The sequence below is a fragment of the Nyctereutes procyonoides genome, unplaced genomic scaffold, assembly GCF_905146905.1.
Source record: "Nyctereutes procyonoides isolate TBG_1078 unplaced genomic scaffold, NYPRO_anot_genome, whole genome shotgun sequence".
Classification (NCBI taxonomy): domain Eukaryota; kingdom Metazoa; phylum Chordata; class Mammalia; order Carnivora; family Canidae; genus Nyctereutes; species Nyctereutes procyonoides.
Window position 1 is genome coordinate 4510574 of NW_026575044.1, and position 15971 is coordinate 4526544.

Consider the following 15971-nt stretch of genomic DNA (forward strand, 5'->3'; position numbering starts at 1 on the left):
TCTGGCCTGCCAATATCCTGTGGGAATCCTTTTCTGTCTTCCCTTGTTGGTTAAGGAATTTATTTTTTCCATGCTGCTTTCAGCATTATTGCCTTGCCTGTGTATTTCCTGAAGTTGACCATGATATACTTTGGTTTTTTTTTGAATTTATTGGGTGTTTTCTCTTCTTGGATTTGAATGTCAGTGCCCTTGCCCACATTAGGACAGTTTTCATCTATAATTGTTTGAATAAACCTTTTGTCCCTTTTTCTCTCTCCATCTTAAGGGCTCCTATGATATGAATGTTACTACATTTTAATAAGTCGTTGAGTTCCTTATATGTAACTTTGTGGCCTGTTACCATTTTTTCCCTCTTCTTTTCAGCTTCATTATTTTCCATAATTTAATCTTTTATGTCACTTATTCATTCCTCTACTTTGCCCATTCTTGTTTTGATGTCCCCCCTTTGGTCTGCATCTTGGTTACGGCATTTTTAATTTCAGCCTGACTAGATTTTAGTTCTTTTATCTCTTTAGTAAGGGTTTCTCTAACTTCTTTTTTTGCTTTTTTCAAGCCCAGGTAGTAGCCATATAATTGTTGTTTTTAATTTTAGTTCCAACATCTTACTTATATCTGCATTGATTAAATACCTGGCTCTGAGTTCTATCTCCTGTTCTTTCTTTGATGAATTTTTCCATCTCGTTATTTTGTTCAGAAAAGAAAAGAAGATAGAAAGAAAAAACCCAAACAAAAAGCAAAGGAAAAACAAGCAAACAAACAAACAAAAAACTAGATCCTGAGTGTGTTTTGGTCTGCTTGTTAAAAGAATCTCCATCCCAATATAAATAAAAAATAAGTGAAGGTTAACTATATATAGGTAAACTATATGTATTTTACATATATAAAAATAAAAGCCTAAAAAATTAATAATGAAAAATAAATTGAAAAAAATTAGAAACTAAATGAAAATAAAATAAAAAAAAGATTAAAAATATAAAGGAAGCTAGATCCTACTTCCCGTAGATCTGAAGCTTTGCAGCACTCTCATTAGTAGACTTGGTGTGAAGGAGTTATTTGGGCTGGTTTTCTGGCACCGGGGCCTCTTGTGCTGATTCTCAGGTGGACCTGCCCAGGTGGAAATGGGCCTCTAGGATGCAGGGGGCGGGGCTTAGCGTAGGGTGCTCTGACCTCTGCTAGGTGGCGCTCTGCTTGCTCCCAGAAGGCTTTCAGCGCTGATGGGTGGTGGGACGAATATGGCTGCACCTGCTCCCTAACCCTTGCGCTGAAGGCTCATGCCCCTGCCCCTACAGTGAGCCCTCACAGATGAGCAGTCAATCACTTTTGCTGCCAGATTTCTGTCAAAACCCTGCGTTCACCCTGCCTGTGCCCAAGATTTTTATCTCAGATGCGACTGAGTTTCAAAACTCCAAATTTTAGGGACTCCCGCAGCATGGAGTTGCACTGTTCCTCTGGGGGTGGGGGTGGGGGTGGGGAGGGTCTCCCCACACTTTTGCCATTTGCTGGCGCGTTCCAGGAAAACGATCTTATTACTGCAGAGCAGTTCACAGTTTCTTGCAACATGAAGCAGAAACATGGCACTAAGACCCGCAGCTTTCAGCTGGCTTCCTTGCTAGTGTGCCTCGGAACAGTGCAGAGTTTGGCGTCCCCCATTCTTGCGACCCAGGGGATCCTCAAGCCACGCTGTTACACCTGGATTCCACCTGGCCTCACCATCTGAGCATATTTCCCACGGTAGCAGACTTCTAAAAGTTCAGATTTTGTGGTAGCCTCTGGAAGCAGGCCCCCTCTCCTCCACCATATTCAGTCATATCTCTCCTGTGTGTGCTCTCTGCACCTCCTACCTTCCAAAAGCTGATTGCTTTTCTCCTGGTAGACTTGCAGTTTTTGTCCTCTCAGACCTCTGGTTGATTTCTTGGTTGTTTTGAATGATTTGCTAACTGTCTAGCTGTGTTTGAGGGAGGAGACAAACCTAGGGTCCCCCTACTCCTCCACCATCTTACTCCTCTGGCAGTTGTATTTTCAATATTTAGGGAACCTCTATAGTGAACTCCATAGTGGCTGAACTGGTTTACCAGCAGTGCACCGTGTTTCTCTATATCCTCACCAGCACTTGAGCTTGTCTTCTTGATGGTTACTACTCTTACAGGTGTGAAGTGATACCCCATTGTGGTTTTGATTTGTATTTCCCTGAAGGTTAGTGATATTTAGCACCTTCAGTTGTACCTATTGGCAATATAGATGTCTTCTTGGGAAAAATGTCTGTTTAGTTCTTCTGCCCCTTTTTCAAAATCAGTTTTTTTTTTCTTTTTTGTTACTGAGTTGTATGCATTCTCTATAAACTTTGAGTATTAATGCCTTATCTGATACATAGTTTACAGATTTTTTTCTCTCATTCTGTAGGTTGCATTTTCATTTTGTTTCTTTTGCTGTACAGAAGCTTTCTTTCTTTCTTTTTTTTTTAAAGATTTTATTTATTTATTCATGAGTGACACACACACACACAGAGAAGCAGAGACACAGGCAAAGGGAGAAGCAGGCTCCATGCAGGGAGCCCAATATGGGACTTGATCCCTGGTCTGCAAGATCAAGCCCTGGGCTGAAGGTGATGCTAGACTGCTGAGCCACTGGGCTGCCCTGTGCAGAAGCTTTTAAGTTTGATGTAGTCCCACTTGCTGATTTTTTTCTACTGGTGCTTGTGCTTTTAGTGCCATATCCACAAAATCATTGTCAAGACAGATGTTGAGGAGCGTCTTCCCCATGTTTTATTCTAAGAGTTTTATGGTTTCAGTTCTTATGTTTACATCTTTGATCCATTTTGAGGTAATTAGTGTTACGGGTGTAAAATAGGAGTCTAGTTTCATTTTTCTTCATGTGGTTATCCTGTTTCCTCAACACCATTTGTTGAACACTGCCGTTTTCACACTGGATGTTTCTGCTCCTTAGTCAAATATTAGTTGACTATATATGCAGGGGCTTAATTCTTGGCTCTGTATTCTGTTTCCTTGGTTGGGTGTCCTTTTTTTTTTTTAAGATTTATTCCTTTATTTGAGAGAGAGAGATTGTGTGTGGAAGGAGGAAGGAGGGACCAAGGAAGAGAATCTTCAGGAAGACTCCCCACTGAGTCTAGAGCTCAACTCAGGGCTCCATCCCATGACCCATGACAGCATGACCTGAGTTGAAACCAAGAATTGGGTGCTCAACTGAGCTACCCAGGTGCTCCAGATGTCTATTTTTTATATCAGATTATAAAAGTATGATGTTTAAGCATTTTTAAAAGTTTATTTTGTGTTTGTTCATGGAGAAATGCAATTGATTTTTTATATTGACCTTGTATTCAGAACCATGTGATATTTATTTATAATTTGAAATTTTTATGTATACAATCATGTCCTCATAAATAATGGCATTTTTAATTTCTTCTCTAATCTCTTGTCTGTCTTGTTTAACAACTTCTAGACTGAATAGGGATAATTTTGAAATAGAATACAGAGTGATGATAGTGGCATTGTTTTTTCTTTCCCAGATTTAGAAGGAGAAACCTACAAAATTTCAGCGTTTAATTGCATAACCAAGTTTCTTCTATTCCAGAGAGTTTCTATCATGGATGGGTTTTATCAAATGCTTTTCTGATACTTCTATTGGGAATACCTTTTTCTCCTTTGTTCTGTTCATATGGAATATTACATGAATTTAATTATAAAATACAAGCTTACTTTATTTTCCTGGAATCAACCAACTTACTTGTGATATATCATTCTTTTAATGTTCTGCTGAATTTGGATTGCTAATATTGCGTTTTAGATTTTTTTCATCCATGTTCAGGAAGGTATTTGGCCTGTAATTATCCTTTCTTTTAATGTCCTTTTTATATTTTGGTAACTCTGTTATGTTGGTCTAATAAAATAAGTGTATTTTATTAGTGTTCTCTCTTTTTCTAATCTTTGGTGGAATTTGTGTAAGATTAGTGTTGCTTTTTCCCTAAGGGTTTGGGTAGAATTTGTTCATCTAGCAACATGAATGTGCCTAATGAGACATTTTAAAAATTTTAGTTTAGTTTGAGTTATGGGGGACACCCAAGTGTCCCAGTGAGTTAAGCATCTGCCTTTGGCTCAGGTCATGATCCTGGGGTCCTGGGATTGAGCCCCATATTGGGCTCCCTGCTCAGCAGGGAGCTTGCTTCTCTCTCACCCTCTGCTGCTCCCCCTGCTTGTGTTCTCTTGCTCTCTCTTTGTCAAATAAATAAGTAAAAAATCTTTTAAAGAATTTGAGTCCTGGGATTACTCGCATTTTTCCATTTCATTTGTCAGTTTGGATAAATTCCTTTTTAAAAGGAGAGATAATTTAATAATTTTATCTAATGTTAAAAAATGTTTAAAGTTATTTTAAATTCTATTTTTTAAAATGTCTGTAGGATCCGTATAATGTTTCCATTTTTATTTCTGACATTGCTTAATTGTATCTTTACTTGATTATATTTGTCAGAGGTTTTGAATTTTATTCACTCTTTTAGGGGACTTCCTTTTTTTTTCTTGTGAGTTTTTATTTAAATTCCAGTTAGTTAACATACAGTATAATAAATTGGTTTCAGGTGTACAATTTAGTGATTCAACACTTCCATGCAGTGCTAGTACTCATCACAAGTTCCCTCCTTAATTCTTATCACCTATGTAACCCAATCACTGCATTTCCTCCCCTCTGTTAACCATCAGTTTGTTCTCTATAGTTCCTTGGTTTGCACCTCTCTCTCTCTCTCTCTCTCTCTCTCTCTCTCTCTCTCCTCTCTCCCTCTCTCCCTCTCCCCTCTCCCTCTCCCTCTCCCTCTCTCCCTCTCCCCTCCATCCTCTCATTTTCTCTACCCCATCACTTTATTCATTTATTTTGTTTCTTAAATTCACATATGAGTGAAATCCTATGGATTTGTCTTTCTCTGACAGATGTATTTCACTTAGCATAAAATTCTCTAACTCCATGCATGTCATTGGAAATGGCAAGATTTTATTCTTTTTTATGGCTGAGTAATGTTCCATTGTGTGTGTGTGTGTGTGTGTGTGTGTGTGTGTATGTATGTGTATTCTTTATCCATTCATCAGTTGCTGGACACTTGGGCTGTTCCATAGTTTGGCTATTGTAGATAATGCTATTATAAACACTGAGGTGCATGTATCTCTTTGAATTAGTATTTTTGTATTTTTTGGGTAATTATCTATAGTGCCATTGCTGGATCTGTAAGGTATTTCTATTTTTAACTTTTTGAGAAACCTCTGTACTGTTTTCCGCAGTGGCTGTACCAGTTTGCATTTCTATCAACAGTGAAAAGGTGTCTTTTTTCTCCACATCCTTGCCAACACCTGTTGTTTCTTGTGTTGTTGATTTTAGCCACTCAGACAGGTGTGATATAATATCTCACCTGTGGTTTTGATTTGTATTTCTCCTAGGATCAGTAATGTTGAATATCTTTCCATATGGCCATCAGTATGACTTTTTTTGAAAAATGTTTATTCATGTCTTTTGCCCATTTTTTTTCATTGGATTGTTTATTTTCTGGGTGTTGACTTTTATAAGGTTTTTCTATATTTTGGATACTAACCCTTTATTAGTATATGTCATTTGCAGATATCTTCTCCTATTCTGTAGGTTGCCCTTTTTTTGGGCTGTTTTTTTTCAATGTGCAGAAGATTTTTATTTTGATGATGTCCCAATAGTTTTTATTTTTGCATTTGTTTTCCTTGTCTCAGGACACATATATAAAAGGAAATTGCTACAGCGGATGTCAAAGAGGTACTGGCTGTGTTCTCTGGGATTTTTATGCTTTCTGCTGTCACATCCACTTTGAATTTATTTTTGTGTTTGTGGTAAGAAAGTGGTCCAGTGGGGATCCCTGGGTGGCTCAGAGGTTTGGTGCCTGCCTTTGGCCCAGGGCGCGATCCTGGAGTCCCGGGATGAGTCCTGCATTGGGCTCCCGGCATGGAGCCTGCTTCTCCCTCTGCCTCTCTCTCTGTCTATCATAAATAAATAAATAAATCTTAAAAAAAAGAAAGTGGTCAGTTTCATTCTTTTGCATGTTGCTGTACAATATTCCCAAGAAGAGACTGTCTTTTTTCCTGTGGGATATTCTTTCCTCTTTTGTTAAAGATTTTTTTTAATAATATTTTATTTTTTATTTATTTATGATAGTCGCGCACAGAGAGAGAGAGAGAGAGAGAGAGAGAGAGAGAGAGAGAGAGGCAGAGACACAGGCAGAGGGAGAAGCAGGCTTCATGCACCGGGAGCCTGACGTGGGATTCGATCCCTGGTCTCCAGGACTGCGCCCTGGGCCAAAGGCAGGCGCTAAACCGCTGCGCCACCCAGGGATCCCCTCTTTTGTTAAAGATTAATTGAACATATAATTAGGGATTCACTTCTGGATTTTCTGTTCCATTTTTCTAGGTTTCTATTTTTGTGCCAGTGCTATACTGTTTTGATCACTACTGCTGTGTCATATATCTCGATCTCTGAATATGTGACACCTCTAGCCTTGCTTTTCTTTTTCAAGATTGCTTTGGTTATTCAGGGTCTTTTGTGGTTCCATAGAAATTTTAGGGTTCTAGCTCTGTGAAAAATGCTGGCAGTATTTTGGTTGGGATCGCATTGTGTAGATTGCTTTGGGTAGTACAGACATTTTAACAATATTTGTCCTTCCAGTTGATCACCATGAAATATTTTTCCACAGCTAAGAAAATACCCCCTTTTTTATATTACACTGAAACATTTTCAAAGACCTCTGCTCTCCTATAGATTTAGTCTTTATGATGTTACTCTTATTATTCTTTTGTATATGTCATTTTTATATACCCTTCCAGGTTTATAACTTCTTTTCTATTTTTATTTTTTTAAAGGTTTTATTTCTTTATTCATGAGAGGCAGAGACATAGGCAGAGGGAGAAGCAGGTTCCCCACAGGGAGCCTGATGTGGGACTTCCTTCTAGAACCCCAGGATCACACCCTAAGCCAAAGATAGACGCTCAACTGCTGAGCCACCTAGGCATCCCTATAACTTCTTTTTTAAATGCCGACCAGGGATGCTTTGAGCAGTCACATTCACATGTTCTCTTTAGAGTTGATTGAGTATATTGTAATGCTAATTGTGTCAAGACTGTTGCAGAAATATAATTTGTAAGCATGACTATGATGCAGTGATTTAAAAAAATCTGTAGTATGTTATTTATTAGAAAGCATGTACACCATGATTACAGTTACATAAATAATTCAGTATAGACAATAGACAATAATATATTCAGTGCATGCTGTCACATGTACTGGTTAGACATTGTTTTTCTTATTCCCCTTACCCCAAAGCAATTCTATAGAGTTGTGCTGTTGGTTTTTTTTTACAATTAAATTGTCAATACAAACCAAAATATTGTGAGTACAATTTTGTCTACTATCATGGATCTACTTTTTATCCAGTCAGATATCTTACAAAAAGTTCAAATGAGCTAAAATAGGCATATGAATGGATCTTTCTTCATTTTTCTAATACAAATTATGTGTTTATTGCTAGCTTATTTCAAAAACTACTTAGAATGATTAGTAAGAAAAGTAAGACATCATAAAATAAAAAAATTAGCTATCAGTATAAAGGAAAAAAAAATAACAAAGAATAAAATAGAGCCAGAAATGGGGCTGATAAAAAACATGTATTCTGTTAACTCCAAAACATGAGGCAAATGGGACATATGCTTATTTTAAGTTTTTCAGTAGCCAAAACAATAAACAAATTTGGTTAACACACAGTGGTCCATAAGATGAAAAAAGTACAAATAAACTCAAGATACCATCCAACTATTGAATATTTAGGTTAGGCTATGAAATTCTAGTTTAGAAATAGTTATCTTCAGAACTCTCTCATAGAAAATATTGTGTGATGGGATGAATATTTTCAGCTGTCTTCTTTTAGTGAACCTAGCAGTCTTTTTTTCTTAGAGGTCACACCCAAGCGCAGTTTAGCTGAAGTAATTCTTGAAGAAAAAGAGTCCTTGGGTGGCTTGAGATAGGTTTCATCTATGCACTCTGTGGGTGAATGGAATATATGTAAAGAAATGGATGAACTGTATACTTTTTTGAAATTTTTTTAGTTTTCTCCCGCAAACATAAAGATATTATTTATGCAGAATTAGACATCCAATGTTATATTAATTTTGGGTGCACAGCATAGTGGGGTTAACTAGTAGCCAACTCGTGATTTCAATCATGATTTCAGGGTCCTTGAATTGAGCCCCACATCAGGCTCCATGCTCAGTGGAGAGTCTGCTTGTGGATTATTTCTCTTTTGCTCTTCCTTTGCCCCTCCCCCCATTTTCTTTCCCTTTTCCTCCCCCTTTGAAATAAATAAATAATCTTTAAAACAATTCTATACATTTTACACAATAACTATAATTACCATCTGTCACTATATGCTATTATAATATTTTTGAATATAATTCCCTTTCCTGTACTTTTTATCTTCCTTTATCTATTTTATAACTGGAAATTTGTACCTCTTGAATCCTCTTCACCTATTTCTCCCATATCTTCTGGTAACTACCAGTTCTCTGTATTTATGAGTCTGTGTCTTTTTTGTTTTTTCATTTGTTTTTCTTGTTAGATTCCACATATAACTGAAATCATTTAGAATTTGTTTTTCTCTGTTTTATTTCACTTAGGATAATGCCTTTTAATTTGGTCTAGGTCACAAATGACAAGATCTTGTTCCTTTTCATGCCTGAGTAATAATCCATTGTGTGTGTGTGTGTGCATGTGTGTACCCCACACCTTTTCCCATTCGTCTATTGATGGACACTTCAGTTGCTTCCGTATCTTGGCTATTATAAATAATGCTGCAATGAACATGGGGACAGAGGACCTGAATACACATTTTCCCAGAGACATGCAGATGGCCAACAGATATAAGAAATGATTCTCAACATCTCTCATCATCCAGGAAATGCAAATCAAAACCACAATGAGATAATACCTCACACCAGTCAGAATGGCTAGTATCGAAAAGACAAGAAATAACAAGTGTTGGTGAGCATGTGTTGATAAGATTATCCCTGTACACTGTGGTAGGAATGTAAATTGGTGCAACCACTGTTGAAAACAGTATGGAGTTTCCTTAAAACAGTAAAAATAGTATTACCATATGATCTGGGAATTCCATCATGGGTATTTACCCATTTAAAGTACTGCCATGGGAACATATTCTTGTTTTAATCCAGATAGAAAATTATGATTTGATTTGTCACAAAACAATTTTTAATGCTCTTGACCCTTGTGTTCATGTGTACAGAATAATATCCTGGGGGAAAAGTGGGATATAGAAAAAAAAACTCAAACACTAATTTTATTTTATTTTATTATTTTTTCAAACACTAATTTTAAAATATGTATTCACCCTCAGTCAGACTTCTGATTTTTGATAGGGGATTGTACTTCTTAGAATATCTGAGATACAGTTCTATAACTTGCCACTCAAATATAGATCTATCAGCCTTGATAGACACTTGAGTAGGGGCAGCACTGAGGATTTTCTGAGGAAGTGAGGAACTCCAGACTAAGACTTATTCCCATATGTGTGGACATCCCATCCCCACTCACTGATGAGTCATAGGAATACCAATGGGAGGGCAGTACTTCTCAGAAAGTAGTTTATTTTATTTTATTATTTTATTTTATTTATTTTTAAAGATTTTACTTTTTGAGAGAGAGAGACAGAGAAAGAGGGGGAGGGCAGAGACACAGAGGGAGAAACAGGCTCCATGCAGGGAGCCCAATGTGAGACACAATCCCGGGACTCCAGGATCATGCCCTGAGCTTAAGGCAGACGCTTAACTGCTGAGCCACCCTGGCATCCCTCAGAGAGTAGTTTAGATTGTGCTTTAACATACAGACTAATGGACCATGAAATTTTCTTGCATAAAGCACTATCAGAAAAATGTTAACATGAGATGTTTTAAACTGATAAACAAACCTTACTTTGGGTTGAAAAATCTCAATGAAATACTCTTAGAATGCTTAACTTTGAGTATTATATTTTCCAGTGGGTTCTCTAAAATAAACTATTTATGCATTATAGCTCTGAGTTATTTTGGGGTTATTATTAAATATCTGCTATAAGTAGCTATTCTTTCTTTTTTGAAGTAGTAGGCTTATGGTCTATTTATGTCATTTTTGGTATGTGATTTTAAATCTTCTGATCTGCCTATGGTAGAAAGCTTATATTTGTTTTCTTTAACAAGAAGAAATGATCCAACTCAACAAAAGTTAAAACAGACTTCAAGAATTTAAAGTACTGCCATGGGAACATATTCTTGTTTTAACCCAGATAGAAAATTATGATTTGATTTGTCAAAAAACAATTTTTATTGCTCTTGACCCTTGTAGTTCATGTGTATAGAATAATATCCTGGGGGAAAAGTGGGATATAGAATATGGTAGTTGGAGCAAGGGGCTTATAACCCTCCTTGGGAAAATAACAAATATATTTCTGGAATATTAGAAAGAAATACAACAAAGAAAAAGAAATTCATGGATGGTTGAGGAAAGATCACAGGGCAATCATTACTTGAATTAAGAAGTTAGGAACAATCAGTGCAATTGGCAAGAGAACTCTGGAGACCAAAGTGTGCTGAACTACTTCCTACCATAAAGCAAAGATTTAGTGTTGGTTTTATATCTTGATGTGTACATATGATGACAATTTTGAATTCCTCTGAAAAGGATTTTTTATTTTATTTTATTTTTTTTGAAAAGGATTTTTTAAATACAAGAAATGATCTAATCAAAAATAGATTAAAAAAATCAAAAAAGTAGTACTCATGATGTATTGTTATTATTTTTAAAGATTTTATTTATTTTTTCATGAGAGACACAGAGAGAGAGAGAGAGAGGCAGAGAGAGAGGCAGAGGGAGAAGCAGCCGGACGTGGGACTTGATCCTGGGTCTCCAGGATCACACCCTGGGCTGAAGATGGCGCTAAACGGCTGAACCACCCAGGCTGCTCATGATGTGTTATTTTTGAATAACAGCATGTCATTATCATAGCTCTTTCCACATAGTATTTGCTCCTACTTCATGCTAGCCATATAAAAAAAGCTGTATAAAAAAAAAAACGGGCAGTCGTTTTTCCTGATTTACTGATAAGAACATCAAGACCTTGTAAAGTTAAGAGATTTGTCTGTGATGCAGCACTGATAATGTCCTAGGAGTTTTGTCTACTCCGTATTTTTCTTTATATTGTATATTTGCCAATAGAATTAGGTAGAACGGATTATTTAATAGCTTTGTTTTACATGTGATGTCCACAAAGTACCTTTTCAGTACCTTGTTAAGTAAATGAAGAAAAATGGGATTACCAGCTACTGTCACTGCTCATATTGATAAGCCATCTCTTATTTCTTTTGTATCTGATAATTCTGTTAATTCAGTAGACAGTTAAATGGCTTTTATGTAGTCATCATCACATTATCAAGTGCTAGGGGAGATTTATAGGACCTGTGTACATACTTCACATGCTGAAGGAGTTTTCAGTCAATTTGGGGAAAGATCAGATGTACTCAGAAAAGTGTTAAGCCACCATCCTGGATGGCATACCATTACTTCTCAAAATGAAGGATGGCATACCATTACTTCTCAAAATGCTGTACTGGTGTTCTGATGGAGGAGTGGTCCAGGTGAGGTGGGACTTCAGCTAGACTTTTACTGATAGATTAGATTCTATGAGTGGAGAGAACTGGAGAGGCATTGTAGTAGAGTGAAGCTTGATTTAGGGAACATGGAGAGATAAATTGGGGTGGGGGTGGATGGAATTTAGAAAAATTTAAATGATAGGTTGAAGAGTTGACATCTGTATGTTTTAAAAAGCCACAAAAGAAATTTGTGTTTTGCTTCTTTTCTGCTAGTGGAGCCATGCTATGAAGGAGGAATTTTGAGATTACCATCATAGCATTGTGATATATTACAATCCCGGGGTGTGGCTTCAAAAACTGGAGGGCTGACCAAAATTTATTGTTGTTGTTTGTTTATATGAGGCTTATAAAGTGCTTTTAGCATACTTTGTATTTTGGTGAATTGTGAAATCCTAAGTGAAACTGTTTATCCTTTTTTTTTCTTTTTCTGTTTATCCTCTTGACTATTGTTGCCTTTTTTTATATGGCGCCAAGTCTGAGGTGGAGTGGGTCTGTTATTAAGATGATGAAGCTCTCTAGGCAAGAGTTCCTTTGTCAGGGAATGTACAGCTTGCCACCCGGCTAGGTGCTTGACTACACTTTCCATGAAAGGTTCACGTATTGCAGACACGAAGGAAGCAGAATTCTGTGTTTAATGGTTGGCAGCAGAAAAGGAGACATTTTTCTAAAGCAGTGACTGGATGCTGCACTGCATCAGGCCTTGACATTGTCTCTCACCCAAGTCTTACTCTGTTCTCGTAGGGATGAGGATATTCTCTGATTACGGTATATGTTTTGTTTGTTTGTTTTTAATTTGCTCTTCACCTCTATCATACTGTCATTCTCTTTACTTATGTTGATCAAAAGCTATGGGGAAATATACCTATAAGTAAGGAAAATGTCACAAAGAAACCTAGGGCATACGTATATTGAGCGCATGCATCCTAAAATGGTTAAACATGTTATTCTGAAATCCTAATGAGCAATTTTCCTAGGTGTTTATAGGCCTCAAAGTGACTTCCTTTGTGAGATTTCCACTTTGCTCTCTGGCACTAGGTATAGTTATGAGCCTTCTCATTCTGTCCAGATTCTGTTGGTCGGCAGCTGGGAAGCACTTTCTTTGCCAGAAGATCCCTGTCCAATTCTTTTATTCTTGGCAGGTTCATTTACTTTTTCATGGTTTCAGTTCCAAACAGTTCCCAGCCTGGACCCAAGATAAGTCGGTTTCCTAGGCTTTTTGTTGTTGAAGGCAAGGAAGCTATTATTGTCCAGTGGTGCCCAAGTACAGCCTGTCCTTTGACTTTGCTACGAGTGTTTAAACAGATTTTAAAGGGACATCACATTCAAATGTCTTAAAGATGCTAGTTCAGGGAGTTCTCTGATTGAATGTCTGGATTTTCTGATAATTCCTTGCAGACTCCTATGGCATCTGTACCACTGAAGAAAGACTGAGTTTTGCTATAGAAAAGCAGTTGAGACAAGTATACTCATGAAAATGAAATGACTATGTGAAAGGATGTTTATGTTATGAGTCTACATTGGATAGTATGCAGTGTTGTTTTATATGTGTATATACAACCCCAAAATGAATGTATATATATGTGTGTGTGTGTATGTGTGTGTATATGATAGAAATGAAGTTGTAGTGATCAAAGACTTCATTTTTTCATGATTGATTAAAATAGCGTTACATTGTATTTATTTATTTTTATTTTTTATTTTTAAATATAGCAAGATCAACTTTATACCTGGGCTGCAGTCAGCCAACCCACTCACTCACTGGATTACACAGAAGGACAGTTTCCCAGGCGAGTCCCATCTGTTTGGCCACCATCTAAACCTCGTGATGAAGAACACAGGCCCAAGGATGCTGAAACAGGTGGGACCCCAGGAACAGTGCATGTTCTGAAAGTGCATAACATAAAGTACCTGTGCAGTGCTTACTGGCTAGTGAGTCTGCATTTCTTTTCTAAGTATCTCTTCGCTTACAGTCTGCAGCTAACTCAAGTAAAATCACTAGGAGTCTTGTTAAATTGAAAATTTTTATGCTCCACCTTCAAGACTGCTGAGTCAGAATTTTAGGGAATGGGATACTGGAATTACACAGTTATTATTGTATATACAAAAGTTTGCGAACTACTGCTTCAAGTGACCATCTATAGCCGCTACCTGAGCTTGAAGCTCTGTATCATGTGTGGACTGAGAACTCCAAAGGGAAATTTCTGTCTCTTGCCTTCAAGGATGGTGACTACCTTACCTCTCTACTCTGACTATCTTCCTCTACTGCTTTCCTTACGCTTTTCTTGATCTTTTTCTTTACCTTCAGAGTGATAGAGATAAAAATTTCATTAAACCTAAATTTTAAATGATCTTTTCAAAACTACAATGTTCAGATGTATTTATTCTTCTTTAAAATTTTTCTTTTTGGTTGTTTTTGTATCTTTTGTTATCTTAAAGTCTTTTGTGTTATTGGCTGGGAAGATAGCATGAGATTAATATCAGCTTTATATGGAGTCTGAAAGTGGGAAAACACTTTGTGTTTGTTTTAGAAATTATGAATCATATTTGTGTAAGAATATTTTATGAAATTTGGTTGTTTAATTCCTTTTTATACATTCTTCAATTTGGAATAATAAGTTCCGGATTTCTCAGTGGACTGACTTATAAGTGGAAACTACATGGGAGGGCACCATTACTCTTTAGAAATCTACCCTCACCAAATTTTCCTAAATAGTAGCATGAATGTTAGAGTTAAGAATTTTGATTTTTTTTTTAAAGGTTCCTGGGTGGCTCGTTTAAGCATCTGACTTGTGATTTTGGCTTAGGTCATGATCTCAGGGTCATGAGATTGAGCCCCAAATTGAGCTCTGAGCTCAGCAGGGAAGTGTGCTTGAGATTCTCTCTCTCCCTCTGATCCTGCCCCTGCTCATAGAAAGAAAGTCCTTAATCTGGACTTGTAATAAAGAGTATAACATAAGAGCATGGAGGTTTGTTACCTTGGGCAAATTTCTTAATCCTTGTACTCAATTCCCTTACCTGTAAAATGTCAGTAAGAATAGCATCTACTACGTAGCGCTGTTTTGAGGATTATATGAGTTAATGCATGTTAAAGCACAGTTAGCATTTAGGGTGCAATGCCAGGCTTGGTTTAAGTGTTTGCTACTGTTATCATTATTAGTACTATTTGATATCTTTATTAGTTTTCCATGAGTTCCCTTTAAAACCAACAATGGCCCACAGTGTCAAGGATTTTATTCTAGGCCCCTTTCCAAAGTGAATATGGTGTTTACAATCCAGTCTCGGGAGAGATGCATTTATTTACCTTTCTTTCTATTAAAGATCACATGTCCAGCTAAGTCAGAGTTCTTTCTATGGGAGCCCACACTCAACCGTGCATGTCCCCTTTTTAATGTCTAATTAAATGCTTTTGAAACCCTGCTTAATGCTCACTCTGTGGACTGTACTCCCTGAAATGAACAACAAATGAGAAAGAGAAAGTAGGAAACATTATTAGTGTTGGGCTCTGAGTTTCTTTTAACACAGAACAGTTGATCAAGGGCTAAGGTGTAGAGTTCCTTAATGCCTATGCTTTCCAAGATGAAGGGGTTCTAACATGATAGCACCTGAAAATAAAGCAGTCACATAAAAGCATATTTAGTTTTAAAAAGTTTTAAAATATTGTTCCTGTTAAGTACACTATGTTATTCATGTTAAAAATTACTTCAGCTTCTTGACAGGAAACAGCCAGGTGTAGGTATAGTAGAATTGATTAGCTTCATTGAGAGCTTTCTTTCCTGCTCTCCATGTCTTGTGTTTTACATCATGATTAGTGTGGTATTTTCATTTTTTTCTTCCCTGGTATATCTTTACCCACTTTTTGGAAACATTTATATTCTCCTCTAAAATTTTAAGGCACTTTAAAAAAGTTTGAAATATTTTATATTACTGATTTTGTATGCTGGAGGAGGAGTAAATCGAAAGCTAGTGATAATCTAAATTTTAGTTTGGTAAAAAGTGATAATTGGAATTGATACCAGGAACTTCATAATGTAGTTTTCTTTGTTATTTGATGTAGCTTGCAAAATGCCAGATCAAGTAATTTTTAATATAGTAACTTGTATCCTTTTAAAATATGCATTCTTGAAGAGGATGATGGAGGTAAGTAGAAAATAATATTGTGTAGTGATTTTTTTTCTCCAGTTGATCTGTTATAAACCTCAACAACTGTATAGGATTCTTTTGTCCAAATGATCTAATGGCACTTTTTAAACCTTTCCTGCTGTAACT

At 36.7% G+C, this 15971-nt stretch overlaps 1 protein-coding gene across 1 annotated transcript in view; it reads left to right on the top strand.

Moving 5' to 3' along the window:
* FMN2 (formin 2) overlaps positions 1-15971 on the top strand; it is a 363009-nt gene that overhangs the window by 79728 nt on the left and 267310 nt on the right. The window contains 1 exon segment of the mRNA XM_055323458.1: positions 13416-13563. Within this exon segment, the coding sequence (XP_055179433.1) occupies positions 13416-13563 (148 nt within the window).